At 42.1% G+C, this 27,241-nt stretch overlaps 1 protein-coding gene across 5 annotated transcripts in view; it reads right to left on the bottom strand.

Annotated features, from left to right (window-relative positions):
* Window positions 1-27,241, bottom strand: part of sh2d3ca (SH2 domain containing 3Ca) — a 63,412-nt gene that overhangs the window by 28,503 nt on the left and 7,668 nt on the right. For 3 of the 5 annotated variants that reach the window (XM_077243105.1, XM_077243103.1, XM_077243104.1), the window contains exon 3: window positions 20,295-20,334. In XM_077243105.1, the coding sequence (XP_077099220.1) occupies window positions 20,295-20,334 (40 nt within the window). Of the gene's footprint in view, window positions 1-13,545; window positions 14,018-20,294; window positions 20,335-27,241 lie in introns of those variants that run through there. The other 2 variants (XM_077243107.1, XM_077243106.1) reach the window with 2 other exon arrangements.

Genomic DNA, 27,241 nt, shown 5'->3' with positions numbered 1-27,241 from the left:
CATCTCGAGAATTTGGGTCTCGCAGTCAATTGGGCGAAGAGTTCGCTGTCTCCCAGCCAGAAAATCTCCTTTCTGGGAACAGTGATGGACTCGCTGTCTATGACAGCACGTCTGTCGCCGGAGCGAGGACTGAACATTCAGCGCGCCGTGAAATCCTTCCGTCGCGGCACCATAGTCCCGCTCAAACGGTTTCAGAAAATGCTGGGCCTCATGGCCTCGGCATCTTCAGTACTTCAGCTGGGCCTGCTTCGCATGCGCCCACTGCAGTTATGGCTGAAAGCACGAGTTCCGCCCGGGGCTTGGGCCGCTGGTCTGTTTCGCCTCAGGGTCGACAGGAAATGTGTCTCGGCTCTGAAACCTTGGAAAAAAGCCGACTGGTACCAGTCAGGCGTGAGTCTGGGGACTCCCTCGAGTGTGATGGTGGTGTCCACGGACGCCTCCACCTCGGGATGGGGAGCGCTGCTCGAGGGCAGACCGTTCTTTGGCCAGTGGTCAGAACAGGAGAAGCTCCTACACATAAACTGTCTAGAAATGCTGGCAGTAGACAACGCGCTAAGGCGCTTTTGTCCCCAGATAAAATGCCGCCACGTCTTAGTCAGGTCGGACAACATGTCAGTGGTGGCGTACATAAATCACCAGGGCGGCGTCAGGTCCCGAAGCCTTTACAGGCTGACGAAACGCCTCCTGGACTGGGCTCAGCACAACCTGCTTTCACTGAAACTAGCGCATGTGCCTGGTCACCTGAATCTGGGACCAGACAGACTGTCCAGAAACAATGTCCCAGCAGGGGAATGGTCGCTGCACCCGCAGACGATCCAACTGCTGTGGGAGATATTCGGCAGAGCGCAGGTGGACCTGTTCGCGTCCCAGGAAAACGCTCACTGTCCGAACTTTTTCTCCAAGAGCAGGGACGCGCTGGCCCACGTATGGCCCCGACGCCCCCTCTATGCTTTTCCCCCCGTCTCGCTCCTGCCTCAAGTGCTGGAACGAATCAGGGAAAATGGATGCCCAGTGCTGCTCGTGGCTCCGCTATGGACGAACCAAACCTGGTTCCCAGTCCTGATGCAGCTGACCAGCACTGCCCCGTGGCCGATACCGGTGTGGAGAGACCTCCCCTCTCAGGCAAAGGGCTCGATTTGGTATCCTCGCCCGGAGTTATGGTCCCTACATGTGTGGGCCATCCACGGGTACCCGCTAACCTCCCGGAGGGAGTGTTAAACACGATCACGCAGGCTAGGGCCCCGTCTACTAGACTGCTCTACTCCTCGAAATGGTCAGTGTTCTCTACCAGGTGTCAAGCTCAGGGCTTTTCACCCGTAGACTGCGGGGTTACGGAAGTGCTCTCCTTCCTTCAGGAGCTGCTGGATAAGGGTAGAACCCCGTCCACGCTCAAAGTATACGTGGCGGCCATAACGGCGTTTGCAAAACCGATGTCTGGCCAGTCACTGGGGAAGAACGACCTCGTCGTGCGATTCCTCAGGGGAGCTCGGAGGCTGAATCCTTCCAGACCTCCCTCAGTCCCTATGTGGGACCTTTCTACGGTTCTAGAAGCCCTGAAAGGTGCCCCATTCGAGCCAATCCATTTGTCAGACATGAAGCACCTGTCTTTCAAAACGGTATTTCTTGTGGCTCTTGCTTCAATGAAGCGCGTGGGGGACTTACAAGCGCTTTCAGTAAGCGCGTCCTGTATTGAGTTTGGGCCTAATGACTCAAAAGTCATACTCAAACCAAGGCACGGGTACGTGCCAAAATCCCTCAACACACCGTTCAGGGCCCAGGTTATTTCCCTGTCCGCCCTCCCGGTGAACAATGAGGAAGCGGATGCTAATCTCCTTTGCCCCGTCAGGGCGCTGAGAGCTTATGTGTCCCGCTCGTCTGTCTTCAGGCAGACCGAGTAGCTCTTTGTTTTGTTTGGCGGACGCTCCAAGGGACTGGCCGCATCAAAACAGAGCCTATCCAGATGGATAGTCGATGCCATAGCGCTGGTTTACACTTCTAAGGGCCTGCAGTGTCCTTTGGGTGTCAGAGCCCACTCCACGAGAGGCGTGGCCTCTTCGTAGGCGTGGTCTAGTGGGATTTCCTTGCATGATATCTGTATGGCGGCGGGCTGGGCCTCGCCGTCTACATTTATAAGGTTCTATAACCTAGAAGTTCCCGCCTTACAGGCCAAGCTGCTGTCGGTCTAGAATTCAGTACTATCTGTCCCGCTGCGCCGGCGCAGAATGCTGAGTTTTGATTGAGTATCGCTCGCTGATCGATGGAACAGCTCCATGGGTGTTGAATAGCCCGTATTTTTCCCCAGTTCAGGCTGAACGCGTTCACCCTGTCTGCGGGATATACTGTTGACATAACTAGCTCCTATGGGATGCTATTTCGTGGGGAATGATGCTGGTAGCCTCTCTTCTCCGACTCTCTGTGAGTCTACGGTGGGCTACTGCCCTTGGGACTTTGGTGTCGGATCCCAGTACGCACGGCGTCTTACATTGTGTTCCCCATAGCGTAAGATATTACGCAGTACGAGAGATACTCTCGTAATAGAACGTACTCAGTTACTAACGTAACCTCGGTTCTCTCTAGAGAGGGAACGAGTGCTGCGTATCTTGCCGTGCATACAACAGCGCTGGTTCGCTTCAGCGTTGAAAACCAGTTTGTATCAGCCTGTCGAGCGTATTTATAGGCCAAGGCCACGCCTATTCTGGCGGGACGCGACGAAATGGGCGCGAAGCACCCCCATTGGATGTCACGTCACGCAGGGCCTCTCTCGATAGGCTTGCTGCTGTTGCCGCAGGGCAGCCAATAGGCGCGCGAGCCGTCTTGCCTATGTCTGCACGCTGCCGCACAGCGTTTTACATTAATCAAAATTAAAGGATAATTTTTGGCTTCAATATCTCGTGGAAAAGAGGTTTTCCCCATAGCGTGAGATATTACGCAGTACTCGTTCCCTCTCTAGAGAGAACCGAGGTTACGTTAGTAACCGAGTACGTTTTCTCTATGGTGACATATGCTGGACTTCTCCAATCATTTAGTCCCCTTATTCTTCCAAATGATTGCAAGTTCACATTCAGATCTGCCTCGAACCAAACAATAGAACCAAGTCCCACCCTTGACTGTTTTAATTTGATAATCCTTTACAGACAAATGTATATCAGGATACAAAAGGAAGGCTCAATCGCTACTTAAAAGTCAAATTTTAAGGCAACATTCTTTGCTAATACGGAAAGCCCAGAAAAACTACTGTGCCAAACAATAAAGATGGTGGACTAGCTGAGTGAGCAACTTTTCATTATTGTAAACTGAATGAAATTAGTATTGAAAAAGTTAAACATAAAATAATGCAAATATTTTTACCCAATATGTGTCTGTTCTATATTTTTGATTATTAAAACACCACATTGTTAGCTTAGCAACATGTGCTAACCCATATCAATGGTGTCAAGCCACAACTGAGCAGATTCTGTTCAAATGGCCTCAAATCACCAACTCTTGTTGAGAATGAATGACTTCCAAATGCAAATAACAACATACAACCCTTGCGGAAAAAAAAAATGATGTTAAATAAATTGACTCATAATACCTGTTTCAAACACAGTGAGTACATATGCAGGCAGTAGACAACAAGCCAGCTCACTAGGTTTGGAAAGGGCAGTTATTTTCCCAATGACATAATATTTTTGCAACACTGACAGTCACCTGACCTGACCGCACAAAACGTTAATATTCATGAACTGTCACAATGAGCCATTGCAATCCGGAGACACCTCTGCTTTCTGTTTTTCTAAGAGAACAACCAATTAGGAGCCAATTTACAGGCTGTGAGGGGTCAAAAGGTCAAGGCATTGATGGATTGTGGGGTCTAAGAACACATCAATATAATCCCATCAAATACGGTTAAGAATCCAACATCTCTGTCTATGAAAAGTAGCAGCATTTGTATGTGTGAGCATTAGACTAGTGTAAAAGTGTGAGGCCAAGGGCTGTTTTATGTTCAAATAAACCGCACATCCCACAACACCGCACTGGGCTCGGCCCCAGAGGAGAAAACTGCAGGAGAGGTGAGTTGGCAAAGGAATATAAAGACACGTCCAATTGATTAATCAATAAATGTCAGCCGTAGATTAATTACACAGCCTGGAAGACGTACCAGCTGAAATTATGAAGACACCAAATTCAATAAAAGACATTGGGCAGCACTTCTGGGGAGCATCAGTTAGACAATAAAAGTAAAAGGGCTATGAACACGGATCTACTCATCTGATTGGCAACAGACTCAAAATTAATCTGACATGCTAAACTCAATCCTGTTGAGTTCATCTCATGGGCTGTTTCCGGATTCATATGAGCGGAACGCTGTGCCATCTCAAAGTGAAAGGGCGGTTTGAAAGGTCAATACAAGTGAATTTATGAGTGTAACCTTACAGGCATCTTCCATCATATCCACCATCCATCTCTCAGACCTTCGGAGTGAGAGGTAGAGGGAGAAAAAGATGAGAGGAAGTGGCGGAAAAAGCTCAGATGGCCTTTAGGAAGCACATGTCAAGCACTGGCAGTGTTTGTGCTTTGAGGAAATGTTAACGGATCATTCTCTGACCTTTGCTGATGTGTGTGTGTGTGTGTGTGTGTGTGTGCTATGCAATCAAAAAATCTTGCTATTTTTATACTCTGCTCAAATCCAATTTTCTTGCGAGGTAGCTCACATTAGCTTTTAAATGTGGCCCATATCAAACACTAGTCCGGACATGCAACACTTTCCTACCTGGCACACAAAACACTGATGTAACCTCTCCGGTGTCAAGACCACCTTTGTCGAGTCCAAGACCAGGACTAGTCGAGTCCAAGACAAGACCCAGATCAAAGAGGTTCGAGTCCAAGACAAGACCGAGTCCAAAAAGGTTCGAGTCCGAGTCAAGACCGAGTCCAGGACAGGGAAAAAAGTCTTGTGCAAGACATTATCAAGACAATCATTTTGGGTTATTATTTGTTGATCTAGAAGCAAAAACAGTGTCACAACACCCAGGATTTTTAAGTATAGACATTCCCCTTGATATCATATAATTTTCTAATCTAAAGAAAACAGAATGATGACATATGGTGATACCTCATAATAGCAGTGTTTCACTGTGGATCTGAAAGACGCATACTTTCACACTCAGATAGCCCCCCATCACAGGCCATTCTTGAGATATGCCTTCCAGGGGCAAGCTTATCAATACACAGTTCTGCATTTACGAAGTGCATGGACGCGGCGCTGGCCGGAGACACACTGGCTGCGTGGCGTGAGTGTGGCGTTTCTGTTGCGTGTCAGCTGCGTGGCGGCTGCGTCGCGTTTTCTGTGTCTTTGCACACCAGAAACGTGTCTGACACGGCGCTGCTGACACGGATCACCCTTGTTCGACATATGGGAGAGAGTTGTGGAAGCCCTATATTTATGTTAAGCATAAATATAAAGCCTAAAGACACTGTCAGCAGTATTGACATCAAAATAGACTACAGACTATTTCGTTCTGTATTGACAGGTGCAATATTTGAAAATTGATAATTATTTATTTATTTATTTTTAAATCATATTTATATCTGAATTTATGTCAAAACCTAGACTTGCAACCATCAAAATGTAATTTATTAATATGTATTCGTGTACAAAATAACATATAAACATCTTTTCCTATTCTATTTTGCCTGGAAACGCTTCCAACACGCTTGCGTGTCGCGTGAAAAATAGGCGTTGGTTCTATTTCTAGCATGCACGCGTTCTCCGCGCGGCTCAAGCCGCGCCTGAGACGCGCGTGTCACGCAGGCAGTCTGCAACACCACGCAGCCAGTGTGTCACCGGCCTTAAGACTCCGGGGAGTGCGCGTGCTGATCTTGTCTCGATGACTGGCTGGTTCTGGCGCAATCCCGGCTCACACCAGAGCAAATAAATGGCGCGCATATAAATGGCTTTTATGTGTGCTTACTGTGAACACGATAAAGACACCTGGACTCGGTCGAGACCAAAAGCCATATTTGGCAAGACCAGTGGCCGAGACCAAGACAAGTCCGAGTCCGAATACCAGCGAGTCCGAGACAAGTCCGAGATCATAGAAAAACGGTCTCGAGTCCGGACTACTACAGCCCTATTGTCAGTCACTAGATCGCCTCTTGAGGCCAAGGGAGTGAGGTTTACTTGCACAGCTCTTTACTAGCTGGCCTCCGTTACACTCACCCCCCTAAACCTCACTCCTACCGGGTCACGGCACCAATGTAACTCCTCCAGCTATACTTGCCTCGCTCCAAGCGGGAATTTGATCCGGCGTTTCCGGCATGGCGGGTGCACTAACATGGAAAATAAAAACCATTGCCTCTAGCATCAGTCGCATGTGCGCCTCTTTACTAGCTGGCCTCGGTTATACTGACATATCCATTAATTATGAGGGTAAGGGGAGAAAAAAAAAGATCTGTAGGGGAAAAACTATCAGTGTGTGAGTTTTATTGATTAAAAAAATAAAGGGAAATTATGTTCAGATGGAGTACTGCTCTAAATGTCAAATCACACGAATTACAACCGAACTTTTCACAATGATGACACACTGCAATGAAAGTGGCCCAGATTAGAATTGAAAATGTCAAATGTCATTGATTTCTGTTGTTCACACCATCATCCAAACTCTAGGATAATTGGGCCACATTAAACTGCATCTGTGATCGTAGCCTGTGTGTAAGAGTGTGCCTCAGCACATCTCTTTTTCAGTGATGACTATCAAGTGAGTAACGACGTGATGCATACACATGCTCATCACTTTCTCTGATCAATACACACACATCAGCATTCAGAAGGACATCAGGGCAAGGGGAAGCGTAGCTGTCACTGATGTGTCAAAACTGTCCCTACACACACACATAAACTCCTATACAAATAGTGATGACCTATCGATGTGCTGACATTAAAGATAAGCACATCTGATCATTACATTATTTAGAAAAAGAAAAGGGATGTGTGAATGCAAGCTCAATTTCACACACAATTGTGTTACAAAATTTGTCAGAATGCAATTAATAATCCAACACAAATACAAATTTTAATCTCAGCACTGCCAAAAAGGATGCTAGAGCTAGCATTGTCATAATATGTCTGTTTCTGTGTTCAGTTTTCTCGTTAGATTAACTAATTTGGGGACCTTGTGGACTTCCCAAATATCTAATTTAGTTCCACAGCATTGAAAATTTAAGGTAAATACCCTAAATACCGAGGTTTGTTACAAGCTGAAGTAATGCAAAAAACACACATTAAAGCACCATTCACACTAACAGCAACTTTTAGCATTGAAACAATTAAATGTCAATTAGAGTTTCCAAGAAAGAGCATCAACGACCACTGGACAACACACTAAACATTGGCTAAGCATTCGCATCTGCATTTGTATACTTGCATAGAGTATGTTTCAGGCCGAGAGAGAGAAAGAGCACGAAAAAAAGGCGAGGTCTGTTTTTATTCCTTGTCACATAAGCACATGTAAATGTAGCTGCTCTGGCTTAGGTTATGAAGTGTTTACTGAATGTTAAAATCCACTGCGTATTGAACATACAGACATTCAGTGTGGTCAGCAACCCCTGGGCAAGTAGTCGTATCGTCCCAGTAGGAATTCACATACACACACATTGACAAGAAGATCTGCCTCGTAATGCCGGCTGGCAGGTCACAGAGGGATATCACTGTCATACACACACACTCCTGCCCTTCTGTCATCTGCCCCTGATAGCACCCAGAATGCGTTTGAGGTCGTTTCAACATCATATCTGGTGTTTGCAGTGAACGAAAAGATATTGCAACATGCTTCCTTGCATTTCTGCCTCTTTCTCTCTATCTCACCTCAGTGAGACACTCTCTCTGTATATCTCATCGCATTGTTGAGCCTGCAGCAGTCAGCCCTTGAGCTACGCTACGATTGGCTGGAGATGATGTCATCTCTTCCGGAGAGCTCCGCAGCGGCGCACGCCATTGGCTGGCAGCGTAAACGGTGGCAGAGTGCTGAGATCTCACTTTCATTCATGTGCAGCTGGGGAGGGGCATTTATTGGCGGGTGGCCCGTGACCTCACAGCTAAGGTTGCATTTTAGCGGTACACTGTTAAACTGTCCCAGCATAATGATACTTCAGACATACACTAGAATGAAGTGCTAATGGGAGTTTATAATGGGATGAGAAAAAAGTGTGGAGCCCAGGGCCTTTTTCATGCAGCTCAGGTGTGCATAAACCCACGCGCACACACGCTAATGTCTGCACCAGCAGGCTTAACGGTGTTCACACATTCATTACACACACATTTACACGCAGCCACATGGTGACTGGAGCAACCTAATCAGTGCGTCTCTGATGGGGGTTGGGATACGGGGGTTGGGGTTGTCCTGGAGCGTGAGGCTGTCACCATGGCGACACTGCAGATGATGCACTCCTCCTGGAGTTGGGGGAACTGAGTAAAGATGGAGAGTGCTGAGGAGCTTCCTTACACAGATAAACACACACCAGACTGCATGCGTGTGAGTGGGGTGCCACTTAGCGCACTCCACTGGACATACACTAACCCTTTTCAACATGTGCGAAACCATACCACACACTAGGTATTAGCAATCAATATCCCACTGTGATGTCAATGTCTCTCTTCTCTCGCTCTCTTTCTCCACCCTGTACATGATGTCATTGTTTTTTCTGTAGTTGCTGTAGAGGCATATGAACGTGATTCTTTCCAGGATCTTCGGAGTGGAGAAATCCACTCTTCTGGACGTTTGAAAATGTGCAGTCCTCTTCCTCATACTGCTTCTCATAGAGGATCTCCACCAATATGTGGCAATGAATATAACTAGAGTCCCGGTCTTGCACATTACCAGCAAAACTGGGTTAATTCAATTTAACATACAATGCAAAACTGGAGATTACATGCTCTACACAAGTCTATAACTAATCTAATACAGACAACACAACAGTCTGAAGAAGCTTAAAAGACTCAGCTATGCCGTTTTCTGCCGCAATTTCAATTTTGTTAACACCACACTTTGACATGGTGCTGCTGAAATGGAATTGAATTCATTTACAGCAATTAACTGTCTAATCTTTACTTCTCATCAATTTGTCATTTAGGGTGATTTGGTTGCTGTGTGGTGGGTGGTATCACTTCAATCTCAGACAATAAAATGCATTTTTAAGTTTGTTCTGATGTATTGTGTTATCAAGCGTGGCACAATTCTCTGCTGTTGACAGTAATTCACTGTGGCTCATCTAAAGTAATGGGTGCTATGGTAATACAATGATGCATACAGGAACAATTTGGAGTCCTAATGGACGACTATGAGTCCAACAAGTTACTAGTACTCAAATGTCACAGAGATAGGAAACGCATGGTCCCTGCTTGAACTGGTCAAACACATGCTCAAACACAGTAAGATAAACGCATGCCCAGTTTCACGCATGCCTGACACAAGAAATGTCCATGATTTTTCAAATACCATAACAACAGCGTAAATGGATATAACATCACCACACAAAACTATAAAGACAAAGGGTTATTTGCACTAAACCCTGCGCACTGATAAGCCATGAAGTCAAGTCGCGTACTGGCCATATTTTCAACACTAGATAAGGCCATTTACAGAACACCGTTTTAGAATAACAAGGCTAAAAAAGAAGTTCAAAAGGACAAGCTATGTCTCAAACTTCCTTCACGATCAAGTGTATTCTACGTGCATGATTGATTCTACTTGTCTCCGACCCCACTGATAGCCTTGAAGTGGTCCCTTCTCTTGTGACCAAAACAAGTAATGACAAGGCCCCCTTTGTCTAATGAAGTTTAAAAGAGAGGGCATATTTCTTGTGAAGTCTAATGAAGATCCCTCTCATATACATGCATAATCTCATGCATTCATCCCTTTTATCAGTAAACTGGAAAGGGGCATGCGGCTGTCTATTGAACCTAAGGTCAAACCAGGATAAAGGTCAAGTGGACATACAAAAGAGACCTGACTTCAGCCTACACCACTTCCCAGCCCACTTTCCTTTGGTCCCACCTGCTCAACAGATCCTTTGAGGGACTGAAACTTTAGGACATCTCTTTCATGATACTGGCTTTTCTTTCACTTCAGAGGAAATTAATTCCTGGTGGTGTTGATAATCCACTGTCACTGAAGCATCTGATTGTGGATGCCTAAGACAGAGACACTTCTTGTTCAGTGCTAACAACCAATTGCCCTGACATATTGGATTTGCAATGTGATTGTCTTGGATATTAAAGCAGTGGAGAGGATGAGTCGACGAAGGGATAGAAGAGAGACATGGTGAAACCTGCACAGAGTTGAGCTGAAAGGGTCTCTTCGGCTCTCTGTGATCTCACCACTCTCTTAAAGGGACGGAAGCATTAAAGACTTCTGATGGCTAGCCATGAAAGAGCTCCCTATGATCTCTGTTCAGATAATAGAAAAAAAGATCTCATTAATTCCACTTCCATTCCACTAACATGTAAATAAATAAAAAAACAAGCACACAACCAGCTCATAGTTTCATAGATATAGTGCAATTATAGGACTGAACCACATCTCATTTCACCACATGGATTTCTTTGCCTACAATTTTCTGTGTATTTAATCATATTTCAAGATAAAGGAGAATATAGTCTTTGCTTAAACAATGAAATGCCACTTCAAATAAACCAGTGTTTCCCAACCCTTGTCTTTGAGTACCACAGCCCTGCATATTTTTAATGTTTCCCTAATTAAACACACCTGGTTCAACTCATCAGCAAGTATCAGAGTGTCGGAGCAAGTATATAGGAGCAGAAAACTTTAGAATGGTTGAAATGTTGCCATTTGTTAGGGCAGTGTGATTTACAAACACAAACACAAACACATCCAACTTTTGCACAGATGGCCTGCGACTAATTTAGCATTTCTGACAACTTCAGCATCTTAATTTGTGTGATAAGCAAAGCAGAACAAACATCATTAGTCTGAGAAATATACACAATATGAATGAAGACTAATCCAGTCTCTGAGGGACTTCTAGTTCAACCACATTATCAAAGGGATGAGAAGAAATTGGTACAGAAACAGTTTGGGGGGAGGTATATAAAAATCCTAGCGGCGTTCATTAGGAGAGAAAACAGCCCTGCGTAATAAGGTTATCCTCACATTCAGTAACAGGAAGATTTACTCTCGAACTTTTCTGTTTAACAGCTGCTAAGCCGCCGCAGCCCTGGGGAAGAGACAGCAGCACCGGCGAGGATTTGGAAGGGATAGAAAGGAAAACATAAGAAAAAGACAAGAAAGAAAGAAAGAAAGAAAGAGGGGAGAGTTCCCCTGAATATTTGATGCAATTATAATTTTTTTTCTAATGGCTGGAAAGGGAGAGAGGTTGAGGGGGAATCTATGCAACTGAATCACGCACCAGATTAGAGCGACAACCCAACAAAGCAGACAATTACACTAGACTTAATGTATCTGGAATCTGTGTTAATGGTAACAGGGTATTCGTTTCAGACCCCCAGTGTGAATGTGGTTCCCGACCCCTGGGGTTAAAACTGGCATCACCACATATAGAAAAAGTGGGGTAACAGGCGAAAGGACGGTCGAGCTGCCAGCCGGCAGAGAATAGGGGGATTAAGATGAAACAATCAAAGTGCAACTGCAAGAGACAGATGGGGGATTTAGGGTTGATGCTGTCCCTGATAAACACGCAGTACCCTAGCCCAATTTAAATCAAGACTGCACCATCTTCACTGGTAATGAGGTTGATCCAGGGACAAATCTGAGATCACTGGGAGAACTCCACACTAAATCTCTGGGTCCAAACCGGTACTTAAACCCAAGTCTAAGGATAAGGCAGGACTTTTTTGGACAAATTGCAAGCAAAGTCTTATGACTGGTTTAGAATTTTGTTTAGAAGTTAGGGCTTGAGTTACTTGGGGCCAAGCTATACAAATTACTATACCGACCAAAATATTTACCTATACCACTACCCTGAAAATTCCATAAACTGTAAAGCAAAAATCTGTTTAACTCAAAGGTACACACAAGGTCAAGCTACTTGAAAGAATTCAAATCACAAAGAAATTATTCACTGTCTGTTTTTCTGCATGTGAAAATCAACTCAAAATGACTATTATCAATCTACAGCTGAGACACCACCATCTCCTCCTGGTGTGCTCTGAGCTCAGGTGGCCAATGGGATGAACATATACATCATTACAGACAGTCTATGGACCTCTTTGGCCCCTACATGGATTTGAGTATTTTCATTTTGTTCATAGTAAATGCCAAATTGTCAAAACTGTGAGGTGTGCTTATACTGTGTGTATATGGCTTGCTCTAAGTTTGTACTGTATACATACTAGCAAAGAGTTTTTCCTGTACAATGTTGAACTGTCTATAACTTATGCTAAAATGCACTGTAAACATTTTGTTTTTAGGGACACATTTTACCATCTGCACCTAGTTGTGCAGTTATAGTAAGACCCTGGGACTCTGAAGTGCAAAACACTATAATTTCATCAGCTTAAAGGCCCGCTGTTTAGCTTTTAAAGGGAACAGGAAAAACAAACAGAGGGTGAGAAAAGTAAATGAGGTAAACAAGTATCGTCCTTCTTTCTATAGTGCTTATGCACCACCCAAACTCAGAGCCAAAATTGTACTGTTGTTAACCAGTCCAAGTTGGCTGAAATAGAGGACAATTAGACGACACCCATTCCCCTTTCCCAGCCTTCCCACTGAAATCCTATGTTGTTCTGAGATCATGTATCAGATCTCGACAGAGTAACTCAGAGTTTTTTTTGTATTCTGAGCCTTGCATGAAACAATATATCTTTGCTTTCAGATATAAAAAGCATGACCTCCAGAGCTACTTTGATGCATTCTCCTCTTTCCTGAGCCCCATTACAATCCACTACATAACCACAGGGTGACAACAGAGCCCTGCCTGCCCGTTCATCTAACTGTGCATCATCAGCACTAGTGTTACAGCTGAGCCAAAGTGAGCTGAGCCCAGTCGGCACACACACACACACACACACACACACACACACACACACACACACACACACACACACAGACACAGACACAGACACAGACACAGACACAGACACACACACACAGACACACACACACACACACACACAAACACACACACACACACACACACACACACACACACACACACACACACACACACACACACACACACACACACACACACAGTGCAGTGATATCATAGACCAGGCTGGTGGAATGACACAGTTGTTGGGTTTGCACAATTGTCCCGGGCCAAACACATAGCCCTGAGGGGCACCCTTCCCTGCAAGCAGATGCCCTGAACAGAGCATTCAATATGTACGCTTACATACACCACTACACACTGGAAATGTGACATGCATCTTCCTCTACTTCTCATGCAGGAACTCCTCATGGCACATTTAGAGATGATGTAATCCAGATCCACACCTTTTCTCACGCATCACACAGCATATTGATGAACATACTCTGTGGCTGCATGCTCACACACATAAGCATTCAGGGGGAGCCCCCCTCTCACCTGCACCTGCATGAAGGAGCCCCTGTAGAAGCAGCAGGCAGCCGCTGACAGGGCACTCCACAGGCTGCATCTCTCCGTCATGGCTCCGGTCCTCCTTTCTTCGGCTCGTCCACCCCTGGAGTCCACTAGAAGCCCTGGGTCATGCCCTGTCTCCTAGCGTTCACCCCGTGCTCAAGCCACTGCCGCAACTGATCAGTGCTATCGCTGTTCCACTGGAGCCAGCATCATCCCAGATCTGCACCGGCTTCCTCTCTCTCCCTTCTCAATGTCTCGATCTCTCTCTCTCCCTCTCTGACTTTCAATGTATCTCTCCCACTCAGTTCCACTGCCTCTTACTCTCACTCTAGCGCTTGCTATGCTTCACAGCGCTGGCAGGGATTACCTCATCGCTCTTGGATGAAAGCAGCGGGAGGGGGGAGGGACGGAGGGGGAGAGAGAGGGATGTAGAAAGAGAGAGATGCTTGCAGGCACTGAGACCCCACCCACCCCCTCCTCCAGGGCTCCAAACAATGCTGGGGGGAGAGAGACAGAGAGAGAGAGAGAGAGAGAGAGAGAGGGGGGGGGGGGGGGGGTATGTGGTGCACGCATTCAGTACCTACTCAAAGGAATTTTCCCTTTTATTCTGGTTTGAAAGACTGCAAAAGAAAAGCAGGAGGGGGGCAGTCAGTCTATGGACAATCACCCTCATGCACATACACTCTTCCACACCCACTGAGTCGCACAAGCAGAGAAAATAGTTAAATCCAGGCACACATGACTGTTTGTGTACAAGTAAAAAAAGAAAAAATACAAAAAACGGGAGTGAATGTTGTAGGTATGGGCATGCAGGATCTATTTAGAATCTGAGTTGTGCTTGGAAATGAAATTATGTTTTCTAGGAACGTAGTAAAAACCTGCTAATGAGCCTCAGTCTTTGAATATTCCCTATTGGATACTACCCACGCTCACATATTTACTCCAGATAAAATGAGTCTGACTCTGGCACAGCAGTCTAGGGTGGGGCGTTTTCTCCCTGGGGACTATTGTGACATCAAAATGGACGCCTTGCTATGGCAACCAACTGAAAGCTTTGGAAGCAGCATTCTTAAAGGAATAGTTCATCCAAAAAAAAAGGAAAGACTGTCATTTGCCAAAAAGGAATAGGCTTAAAGTTAATTAGTTATTCACAAGACAATCGTTCCCTCTGTAATAGCTCTCAAATATTATTTGTGCTTCTGCATATTCAAACTTTACGTATCAAGACTTGGCAGGTTTTACAACGAATGGCAATGGATCTTGCATGTCTTGTAACCAAACATGCCATGTCAAGTTTGAATATGTGCAAATTAGATTAGAGAGCTACAGTGGTTGAGGAAGAATATCAGAGAAAAATTACGAAAATTTCAGTCACATAAAATCATATGGCTTCATAAGATGTGGAATACAGTATACAAGTTGAAATGGACTACAATTGTGGTGTTTCTTTTTATACTTAGAGCTCAACAGCATCCATCCCCATTCACATTCTGGACATTCCTCAAAACTTCTCCTTTTGTGTTCCATGGAAGAAAGTCAGTCATACAAGTACGGAATTATATAAGGGTGAGTAAATTATCATTCTTGGGTAAACTATCCCATTAAATTAGGGAAGTCCAATCCCGTTCCTGCTGCAACACAATTGCCTGTAAGTTTGTAGCAATGCTAAAGACCTTGATTAGCTGGTTTTGATGCGTTTAATTAGGATTTAAACTCTGAAGGATAGTGGCCCTCCAGGAGCAGTACGACACACCTGCTGGACAAGCACTGTGTCTGTAAGGATCACATCAGTATTTTGAGTCTATACATTTGGTTCTGTAACAAGCTTACTAAGCAATGATGCTTACAGTATCAACTAGGGAAGTCACACAATGAAAAAACAAAAGATATAATTAGACGAAGCCCATTCTGCAAAGAAATCTCACTGATGCTATTGTGAATTTGCAGATAATCCGCTCAGAACATGTTAAGTTCATGTTGAACCCTCATCAGCCTAAGACAAAAGGAGGATGAATGTCAAGTTGAAGCGCTTAAAGAGTAAAAGATAGAGGTGTAATCCATTGTGTGGGTTAAATATGTTATGGTGTGTTTGTCTCATGAGATCATGCAATGAAAAAAGGATTTCATGCTATTTCCACAGATATGATGAGGAGTCTCACATGACACACACATGGTGACAAACATATGGCAACCACAGACAGATTTTTGAGAGAGATGAAATTGCTGCCTATAAATGTACTTAAAATTGGCAGTATTTGAGATAAAGGAACAGATCACTTCTGAAACTCTAAAAGAGAAAGAAATCTGAAAAGTAGCATTTAGCTAAATTTGATTTAATCTCACTGCTACAGGGGAAATAACATGTGTCATGTCTAGGAGAAACAACTGTGATAATAAAGAGAACTCAATTTTTCTTGCCTTCCTCTCTGTCCCAGATCTCTACTTTCTGAGCTCCCTCTCTATTTCTTGTTTTCGGTATCACGCTGTTGTGTGTATCTATGCTGATCATGGATTTTCCTTCACAACCCCTCCTCAATCTTTCATTCAATCTCTCTCTCGGTTAAATATTAATTACACAGTGAGTGTCCTGCAGGCAGGGTGCAGTGGTACAATGGAGAGGAGCTAGACTCTATGAGCGAACTGATAATGAGGAGGTGGAGGGGGTTTGTCTCTCTCTCCGTCTGCCTACAGGGCCTGAACGCCTCACCTCCCCCTTCTCATTAACATTAATGAGCTTGCCCCCCTTGGAATTCTGGGTATTGTAGTAGCCATGCAATGGCTCTTCCCCAGGTCGGCACTGCTTTTGCTGATCAAGCAGTTTGGTCATTTGGTTATCTGTAGCAGAAGACCATGTTAGTGTGTGAGGTCTAGTCAATTTACAGTATAATCAATGCAGAGCTGTGTATAGTAATTTGATTTAAATGGAATAACTGGCTGTTCTTTATGTATTTCCATGCTGAAAAACAGGAGGGAGTGGAAAAAGAGGGGTATCACAACCTCCATCTTTCACCAGCTGAGTTTACATCACTTTGTCTTTCAATTCATTGCCTATCTTTCTTCACTTACTTCACCTATCCATATCTCGTTCTTCTTATGCACCACTATTGCTATTGCCATTTTTTAATCATGCAGCTTGTTGAGGAGATGGTGCTGTTACTTTACTAAGCAATCTAAATTATGATCTTCGTCTGGTGCACAATAAAAACCCACAAAAAACATTGAAAGAAGGACCTGAGACTGAATGAAGTCTGGTTTCACGTTAGTGTTACGGGAACTGCCGCAGCGCACACAGTCTGCTCTGGTCAAGAGATACAATAGCACACAGCAGATCATATGCGCGAGTCGAGTCGGCGCAGACCACAAAATGTATCGGACACATTTGAATTCTGCACAGAATGCTGTACTTTAAAGTGATATGGAGGAGATAGGAGAAGAAACGGTTAGAGATTAAGGAAACTGTGGCTTTACCGAGCTCAACGGCTCTGGTCGAGCTGTGATATAAACTAAAGCGCTATTGGCTATTTTAAAAAAGGGGAGGAGCTGTTCGACATGTCTCGCACTGTCTTCCTGCTTCAGTGGAAATTACGTCAACACATCGAATAATGCTGCATATTTCAAAGCACTTCAGTGGGCCTTTAAGTACAAATTTCAGTTAATTTCGATACAAATGAAACCATGCTAAAATGTAACATAAATGGACATGGTATAATGGCAATACCATGCTACTAGATATGGTACAATGAAAATAATATGATTTTTTGTTTTTGGACAAGTATCAAGTAGATTCATGGTATTACTGTGGGAGTACCGTATAAACACTGTGGTACAAACTACAGTAGTGCTCTTATGAGAGATCAGCTTTGGTATCTTTCAGTAGAATTTTCAGTGATACAATTATTGAGAGGAAACTGCTAATTGGTGTTAGCGGCAAGCAGAAAGGTTAGGAGTTCAATCCTAAGGTGTTGGGAAAGGTGTGAGATCTAGGAATAGCCGAGATAATGAGATGGCAGCCCAGCAGAAAATAAATATTGCGTATCAACGGCTGAATGGAAGAATGCAACCACGAACACCTCAAGTGTCTGGGCCTCCGGGAACGCTCTGTTCTGGAGCGAAGACCAGTTGTTCATCTCTGTTTCCAGTTGACAGAGCTGTTTTTTGCCATTACAGTGAACATTCAGGGCAGAGACTCATTTTAACTCAGACACCATTAAACTTTCATATTGTGGCAGAGAAGAGAGGCATCCAAGGAATGGAGGGAAAGGAGGCTGTGCATCCAATCAAACTAATACAAATGTACTGCAGATTCATCTGTCACTTGGTAGAAACTAGTCAAATTTGACACATACCAACATGGACAGGTTGTCTAACAAAAAACATGAATAAAACTATAGAAGGTAAAAAAAAAAAAAAAAAATGCTAGACCTAGGCAGTTTCGAGTAATTATGGTTAAATGATGGAAAGTATTTTAAGGATTAAAATTAGAAAGGTCTGGGGTGTGATGTTAAGAAAATATAATAAAATATACAATAAAACCTACAAATGCACTAATGTATTTTGTCAGAATCTTTTTGCTACTCTCTGTCTCTGTTCTGTCTGTTTTGGGGGAAGGACATAAATAAATTATACCTTGATAACATAACACTTTGATAAGACTTTATTTTAGGCTTTTTTATTATTATTCATGCAACAATACTTATTACTCTATGGATAAGTAATAAGAACTTTGTCAGTGCTCTAACAGTATGAATGTTTTTAGCATGACTTTGTGAAAGGTTAACTACAAAACTGAACCTTTTTCATTGTCAGTGTTTGCATATTTAGCTTATTTCATTCTGTAACCCACTTGTTCAAGTTTACTAGTGTTATTATGCTACTGTTTTTTTATACCGTTTCTTACAGATAATATAATGAAGATTATTGGGTTTCTCTCTTTCAAGCCCTATTCACTCTCCATCGTTCTCACACCACAGATGATAAACAATCTATGGCAAACTGTCTAGACTGAATTATACATGCAGACACTCATAGATGTTTTAAACGGCTAACTAGTAATTCAGAGGACTTCACCTTTTATTTATTAATATGAAAAATTTACCGAGATCTGGACCTCAATTGCCCCATAGCTGCTACGACCATGTTGCTATTTGATTTTCAATGTAAAGTCTATGGGAATCAAAAACCACTTCTACTCAGTTCAATCTCTGAATGAATGACTCTTATCAGCCGGTTCTTTTTAGTGAACCAAAAACATACTGCATGACTAGTGTTGTCAAAATCACAAACAAATGGCTCCTGTGATCAGATTATTTTTAAAAACCAAAGCAAGAAGTTTTATCATGTTATAATGTAAGGTCTGTGCGACTTAAAGGTACACGATTTAACTTTTTTTGTTCAAAATGTACAACATTTAAATAATAAGTCAATACATCATCAATTCTTCTTCCAAAATGTATTTTTGTCTTACCGTGATTCACTAGGGTAAGCCTATTATAAGTGTTTATATTTTACTGGGAAATTGAGTACATGCATCACTCGTCACATCGTCATATCTGTAAATACAGAAAATTGCTCCGGCTACATTGATTCATGTATAGTGTGTGTGGGAGAGGTTGTAACAAAGAGTGAGAAAGGTTGACATGGAGCAGCCAAATCTCCAACCTCCAGGGAATCATCCGTTTTAAACAAACAAAGGAGAATCTGCTGGCAAAAAGAGAATGTGACAGAGCTCGTAATAAAACAAGAAACAACATTGGTTTGGCTTTTTGGAGATGTCGAGAACTGAGGGATTTGAAATGTTGTATGTTCTGTTTTTATTATTCAACAGATGAGTAAGGTATTTTATTGAACAGATAAATTGACATATATAGCTCACTAACAGAGTTGATTGTCAATCTTTATCTATTGTGAACGGTAACACAGTCACTCAGAGCTGAAGCACAACCATAACAATCTTCCGTTTTTTTAATTTGCATAGTGTACTTTTTAATCATTAGTTAATTACTGGTTGTTTATAAGACGTTATGTAAAGACACACATTATCTTTCCAGAATTTTTGTTATAATGAAATACAAGTGAATGAATGACGAACTGTTACATTTGGCATGTTTGTTTCTCCGAAGTACTAAATGAATTAAGGAATCAGAATTGTTTACTTCATCACAATTCCCATCCATTAGACTGTGTGCATATGTCACAGACAAAGAGGAAGTTTCAGTATTTGTGTGCACATATTTTATACAGTGTGTGTGTAAATGAGAATGTGCATGTGTTTTGAAGGCTCATGTGAGCCTGGCCACACCTAACCTTCCCTTACACAGAGCTTCAGGAGATGAAGAGCAGTTTACAGCTCCATCTAGAGGCAGGAGACTTCACTACACAGCAATTAAATGCAGAATCTAATATCTTAATGACTGTAAATAAGGGCAGGAACAGGAAGGACATTACTTTGCACCAAATCAGCACATTCCAAAAGTACTCATTAGATTAATTTCTTATTACATCACCAAATGGTGCATTTAGTTAATGAATACAGGGATTTTGCCTAATTAAGCATGAAATAACCATATTCAGCAAGTTGTCAGGAGGAAGCCTCAAAGAACAGACAAATTGGAGTAATAGATAGAATTATTTACAGAATTCTTTCCAACTCCTACTTAGTAAGGATGAGAGATTTGCCTAGTTTAAATACACTTTACCGAGTGACTTCTTGCTAAGAGAAAGAAAAAAAGCCTTACTTCCACATATTCTCCTTGGTTGTCTGTGGTGTCCAGCTGTCTGTGAAAAGAAAAACGATTCATATTATATATTACGCAATATAGTTAACCGTAAGGTAGTCATATTTGTAAAATAAACCTCCAAAATAAAACTCCAAAGCAAAGCTGAGTGCAGATTATACCACTTTATGCACAGTTACATGTAAATTGCAAATTAGCTAAATAAATTGAAATGAAAAATATTGAAAGCCACCTCAGGGTCAAACTTAGGGAATTTAGGGAGAGAATGAGAATTGTAGTGAGATTGATGTCATCATTAAGCAACTATTTTACTCTTCCTGTTTCATTTGTTTTCGCATCAGAAGATGCTTAGTAAAACTCACGGAGGAACTTGACTTTTTTTAACATCCAAAGGAAATGAAAAGGGAGTTCCTTCACGTTCCTGCTTCTGCACGCCACATCAATGACACAATGAAATGAGGTTGATTCAAAAACAGGAAATGCAGAGACAGAGCATTTGTAATTGGAATATTACTTTATTAAAATGGCATATGATCGAATCATTCTTTTACTTTTTTTTTTCACAGACAAATATGTCTTTTCGGACCAATTAAAATACATTGAAAATGAGAAAAGCAGCATCATTTTTAACAAGATATATATATATATATATATATTTTTTTTTTACGTTTCAGGATGTGTGGAATATTTAGAATGAAAGAGGAAAATATTAACTGATTTGTTCAATTTTATATTATCAATTTTACAAAAATAAATTAAACAGCCTATAATACACATTATATAAAAATATATCAACATGCTGTGATTTATTTTCTTGTTGAATGTTTCAGAAATTGACTTTAATAAACCCTGAGGAATTTTCATTGGTGTAAAAGTGTGATAACTAGCCCCTGGTTTTTCCTACATGTACATGACAGAAATAGTTTTTGGTAAAGATGAAAATACCACCACCAAAAAAAAAAAAACCTACCACAAAAGTTGTGAGAGAGAGAAACAAACTTATGGGAAGAGTGATGTTTGATAAATCTGCAACAGCAAATTCACTGTCATATCATGGCAAGAAATGACTTTCAGCGTGGGAAAAGTTTCATAAACGCAGAAGTGTGTCAAACACACTGAAAAGACATTGAATTAATGCTCAGTCAATCAAAGAAGTGAAACAAATGTGTGTTAAACAAAAGTTTCAATGCTAGCTCACGACCAAGATTTTATGAAGTGATAACTTGAATTTAGACTATGTATATGACCTTCGTTTAGTGAAAGATGAACTTTTATACTGTTTTAACAGAGGTTGTTAAAGTGATACTGGTGAAGCTCTTGAATGCATAAAGCTCTTAAAAACATCGCATACAAACACAGGAAAACTCTTACACTGATTCCTGAAAACATTCCTCACATCCTTTAGCTGTGCTGGCTGAACTCACATCATTATTCTCATATTCACAAATGACAGGGAAATATCTTGCTCGCAAACAACAAACCAGGTGTCGTTCATAAAGAGCTGTGACAAAGTACAATCTAATTATAACAAACCAGGGTACAATGCTTTTGTAGCATACAGTTTGACTGTATTAAAACGCCTCCCCAAGACAAGGTACCATAATAATACCGTGTTATTATTACTGTTATTATTATTTATTTATTTAGCCATATAAGGTCTCAAAGTAACAAAGAATTATCATTTGATATTACAACTATGGACACTTTTGTAAAGGCAATGTTGAATTCAAAATATATAGTGAAAAAATATATTTTTATATTATATTTTTAGTAAAATTATTAAAAACTATTTTTATTATTTTTAATTATTTGTACCACTATTTACTGAATACTTCTATCATATATAAAGCTAAAAATAACATGCAATTTAGCCACTACTGTCATTATAATTTAAAAAAGTAAAATAAATTAAATGAAATCTCTGAAAGATTATGAAAAGTATATATTTTTTTTGTAGAAGCAGTATCATTGTAGAGGAAACTACAATTACAATGTTGAATTTTTGACATTTACTCTGCAACACACACACAACATACTGACAATGATAAACTAACCTTAGATCCTTGTGCAACTTCATACTCAAACACTTATAAATGTAAAGACACCGACAACACCAAAATATTTTTCTTAAAAAAAAAAGACCCAATGAGGTGTTTCCTAATTTAAAATTGTAAATTTAAATTTCCCAGTCTGTTCCAAGACCACAGTTTGTCAAGTCCTTGTGGAAGCTGAGAGGAATGAACAGCAACTTCCTGTGAATCCCTGTTCATCCTGTTGCTCTCTGCTGCCCTCTAATGTGAATTTATGAGGGTCACTGTTGAAACACTGGGTTCCTCTCAATACTTAAATTGATGCTTCCTCGTTTCCTCGCTCCTCCGTCCTCCAGCCCGTGACCCGTAAACCGATCGAAGTCAGTCATCTCAATTCTCTAACTGCAGTGAGGAAGCTTCCAGAGTAACTATGAGTGAGGATGCACAGGTGTATTCACGCTTTACCTTTGCAGTTTAAATAAAGCCATATATCACACATATTTCAACAGGGCATCTTACTTTTATTTATGAATTTCTTGAATAACCAATATTCAACAACATAAGGACAGATCCTTTGAGCACAGCTGATGACACTTTGTTGGACCCCATTAACATCCATAGTATTTTTTCCATCCTATATGTAAGTCAATGGGGTCTATCAACTGTTTGGTACCCTTATTCTTTAGAATATCTTCTTTTGTGTTCAGCGGAAGGAAGAAATCCATACAGGTTTGGAACTACATGAGGGTGAGTACATTTTTTTTTTTTTTTTGGTGAGCTATCCCTAATATTCTGGAATTTTGTTATTACCATACAAAAAAAGTAACACAAAGGTTTCCAGTGGCGTTTAGGACGGGACCCTGAGATAAACTGTATTAGACTGCATGTCCAAACCTTTTTACAGTCTATGGTCCAAACGCATAGAGCAGATCTCGGAGGATCACGGTAATGTTGTTTCTCAGCCTCTATCTCATGATGATATCATCTCAAGCGTGACATCAATCCTGATGTACATGTACAACGAGACAGAACCGGTTTCACAAAGCAACGAGAGCATATATTGTATCACAAAACCACGCTGTCACGGTATGTGGTCAGACAAGAGGATTACTCTCGTCTGACATTACAGTGCAGCTTCCTGATTTATCTGTGAAGAGTTGAAGGAATGAATGAAGCATGTATATAGCACTTTATTGTCTACTATTGTACACCCAAAGTGCTTTGCAATCATGGATAATGCGACGGCAGCCACAGTGCGCTGAACTCACACCAAGTATAGGTGGAGAGGAGAGAGAGTGATCGAGCCCATTCAGTGGATGGGGATTCTTAGGATGCCATGATTGATAAGGGTCAATGGAGGGAATTTAGCCAGGATTACACTTATACTCTTTCTGTAACATATCACCGCAATGTCTTAATTTATGATACGTTATCAGTTCATTTGATTTACTTGATTTATTTGATTTGATTAATTTGATGAACTTGCACCTTAACTTTTGCCAGTTTGAATGTGATAAGACCATCTTTGTGTCAGGGTTCTGTCCCTTTTGTCTAGTCTATTTCTTGGTTTTGTGACAGAGCCCTGACATTCCTGTTTTGTTTTGTCTGTGTGCCTTGTTTTATGTGCTGTTATGTCATGGTATGTCTTGTGCTGTGTTGCATGCAGCTTGTGTTTATCACTGGCTGCATACTTTCATGTTGTCTTGTTTTGTGTGAACACGTGGCTTATGTGTGTTCTCATTGGCCGCGTGTTCATGTCTCATTTTGTGGTAGCACATGGCTTGTGATTTGTTTTACTGGCCATGTGCTTGTGTTTTTGTTCTGTTTGGTGTGAGCACATGGCTTATCATGTATGTTTCCTTGTGCCATGTGCTCTCCTGTCATTGTCTAGTCCCTCCCATCTTGTTACCTGATTGTTGATTCATTTGCCCCACCTGTCCTCCCTCGTTAACGCCTTTGTTTGCTCGCCCTATTTATTCTCCCTGTGTTTGCGGTCCTGTGCTGGTTCGTTGTTGAATGTACCCCTTGTGTTCTGCCTAGATCCTGTTTCCAAGTCAAGTATTTTGTTTTTCCCCACGGGGTAGTTTTATTTGTATTCTGTTTTATTTTTATTATTAATAAAAGTCCATTGTTCTGCACTAGAGTTCTCACTACTTCCCTAACCGGAACCCTGACACTTTGATATTACTTCTGTCAGGACCACTATCGTCAAATACGATTGACAATTAGTATACAGTTTGGATTGGCGGTATGGTTCTGTTCTGGGCAAGAACTCCCTGCGCATCCATGCAGCCTAGCATGGATAAGACTGGGGACAGCAGCAATAACAGGCAGAACAGAACAGAACCAACATACATGTATTGCAGATATCGTTAATTCAAGATTTTAAAGTACAACATAATTCGAGAATTTATTCTGATTCAAGGGGAATCAGAATGACAAATCCTGACTGGGCGAGAGGAGGAGTTGGGGATGGAGGAGGGTAATTAGCTCCTGAGAAACGCGATAGCTGCTGATAATACTGAAGGAGCTTATATATGTACACAGTGATAGGCGTCGTATTCCTATAGGTAGATGTGGATCAGCTGAGAGTCAACTGATGTGAGCTTGACTAACTGCTTGAGAACTGACGCTACGCTTGATTTTAGTCACTTTCACAATTTTTACAGCTAACAGATCCCATTGAATTTCCATACAGACTGTGGCCCTGTCCAAAATGGATCCTTAAGCCCTCACAGTCTTTCTCCGAGTCCACACTGGAAGTGTAACGTAATGCCGCTTTGACTGTCGGGAAGAGGTTTGCTCCGGAGTTCATGGGCTCTGCAAAAGCGTGCAACAATGTCATTCAAATTTATTCATATACGAGCATGATTTGAAAAGTCTATTTATTTTCTAATGGCCTTGAGACATTTTTAATAGGGGGTCTTACTGTAATGCTGTAGCCCAGTGGCCTCAGGTTTATCTTAATGTGTCCCTGTCTACACCCTTACCTTACCTACACTACATATTGGATTTAATCTAGTATGTCATCGCGATACAGGCTGCAGAAAAATCATCTTGGAGCTGGAAGCAATTTTTACAAAACGGGGTATTTGTTTAGGGCGAGTTTATGGCAAATAATTACGAACAGAAACTTGTAGCTACTTGCAAAAGACAATGGTCTGCAACATTCTAACACTGTTTTTATACCGGTGCATCCTTGGACACATCAAAGCGAATACTCCAGATCCATTTGTCCTGCTGTTGGAGGACCAAGCGTTCATTTACTGTTGGTGACTTGCCACGCGTCCGATGTAGACAGAATCACTTGCTGAATTCGAAACCTAGACTACTCTTACTATTTTTATCATTTCTTTCTATGGGTGAACTAGTAAGAGTAGTATACATCATAAATAAAATAACCACCATCAGTGGCCAATTTACCAAACCACAATCTGACACACATATCTTACCAGCTAACAAACATTCTACCCTCATTCTCTTTGCTTTCAGAGGCAAAAGTCTCCAAACTCCTCCTTTCCAATTGCCCTACTACCTGTCCGCTTGATCCTATTCCAACTAATCTACTTCAAGCCATTTCTTCCTCAGTTGTACCTGCATTCACACACATCATAAACACCTCTCTTTACACTGGTACTTTTCCCACAGCATTTAAGCAGGCTCGGGTAACCCCACTGCTTAAGAAACCTACTCTAAATCCAGCACATCTGGAAAATTACAGACCGGTATCCCTTCTTCCATTCGTTGTCGAAAACACCTGAACGAGTCGTTTCCAACCAGATCTATTCCTTTCTTACACAGAACAACCTCCTGGACAACAACCAGTCTGGTTTCAAAAGTGGACCTTCAACTGAGACTTCCCTGCTCTCCATAATTGAAGCTCTGAGACTGGCAAGGGCAGCTTCCAAATCCTCAGTTCTCATCCTGCTGGATATGTCTGCTGCCTTTGACACAGTTAACCGTCAGATCCTCCTGTCGGTCCTAAAAATGAAGGGTATCTCGAGAACAGCGCTACAATGGTTCAAGTCTTCCCTCTCTGGTAGGTCCTTCAGGGTGTCGTGGAGGGGTGAGGCGTCTAAGACCCAACATCTAGCTACTGGGGTGCCTCAGGGCTCAGTGCTTGGACCACTTCCCTTCTCCATCTACATAAGGAGATGGATACCCGAGCCGAGCCCGACGGGACCCGACGGTACCCGACAGGCCGGGCCGGGTTCGGACACATATTTTGAAATGACGTTCGGGTTCGGGTCGGGCTCGGTCACGTCGGCGTGATAAGGCATTGAACATTTGAAATTTAAAACAGCTTATTAAAATGTTTAACTGGATGTAAATGTTTGTTTTTGTGATTAAAATAAATGTAAAATATTAACCTAACATCCATCTTCATGTGTGCGGAAATTTGTTTTTGTTGCTGTGACAACGCGCAACACGTGCGTGCATAATATTGCATATTTGGCTACATGTGGCTGGCAGCGCAACGATGGAAGACGTTAAAACAAAGTTGGCCTCTTTTGAAAATGAAGGAAAGTCTAAAGTGTGTAAGTTTTTCTACATAGTTGTCAAGGCCGGTAGTGATGAACATGTTGGTTATGTTAAATGTAAGGGTTGTGGATTTCTCATGAAATATGAGAGCAAGAGGACCGGGAATTCCATGTAACTTCAATAACATGCGCTTTGTTGGCCGTGTGCGGCGCATGCTGATGTGTTGCGCACATCTGTAAACATTTCCGAATGCCTTCCAGTTGCTAAATAAAAGCGGGCTTTCTACACAAACAAACGTACGTGTCATTAGTATGAGAAAAAAAATGAGATTTTTAACTGTGTCGTGCTCGGGTCAGGCTCGAACATAAATATCTTAATGCCTGTCAGGCTCGGGTCGGGTTCGGTTACTGCCCAGTCGAACGAGGGCCGGGCTTG

This window comes from Siphateles boraxobius, unplaced genomic scaffold, assembly GCF_051911475.1.
Source record: "Siphateles boraxobius isolate OS27281-9 unplaced genomic scaffold, OSU_SipBor_1 25, whole genome shotgun sequence".
NCBI lineage: Eukaryota > Metazoa > Chordata > Actinopteri > Cypriniformes > Leuciscidae > Siphateles > Siphateles boraxobius.
The sequence above is the reverse complement of the archived record's forward strand: the minus strand, read 5'-3'. Positions and strand labels throughout refer to the sequence as shown.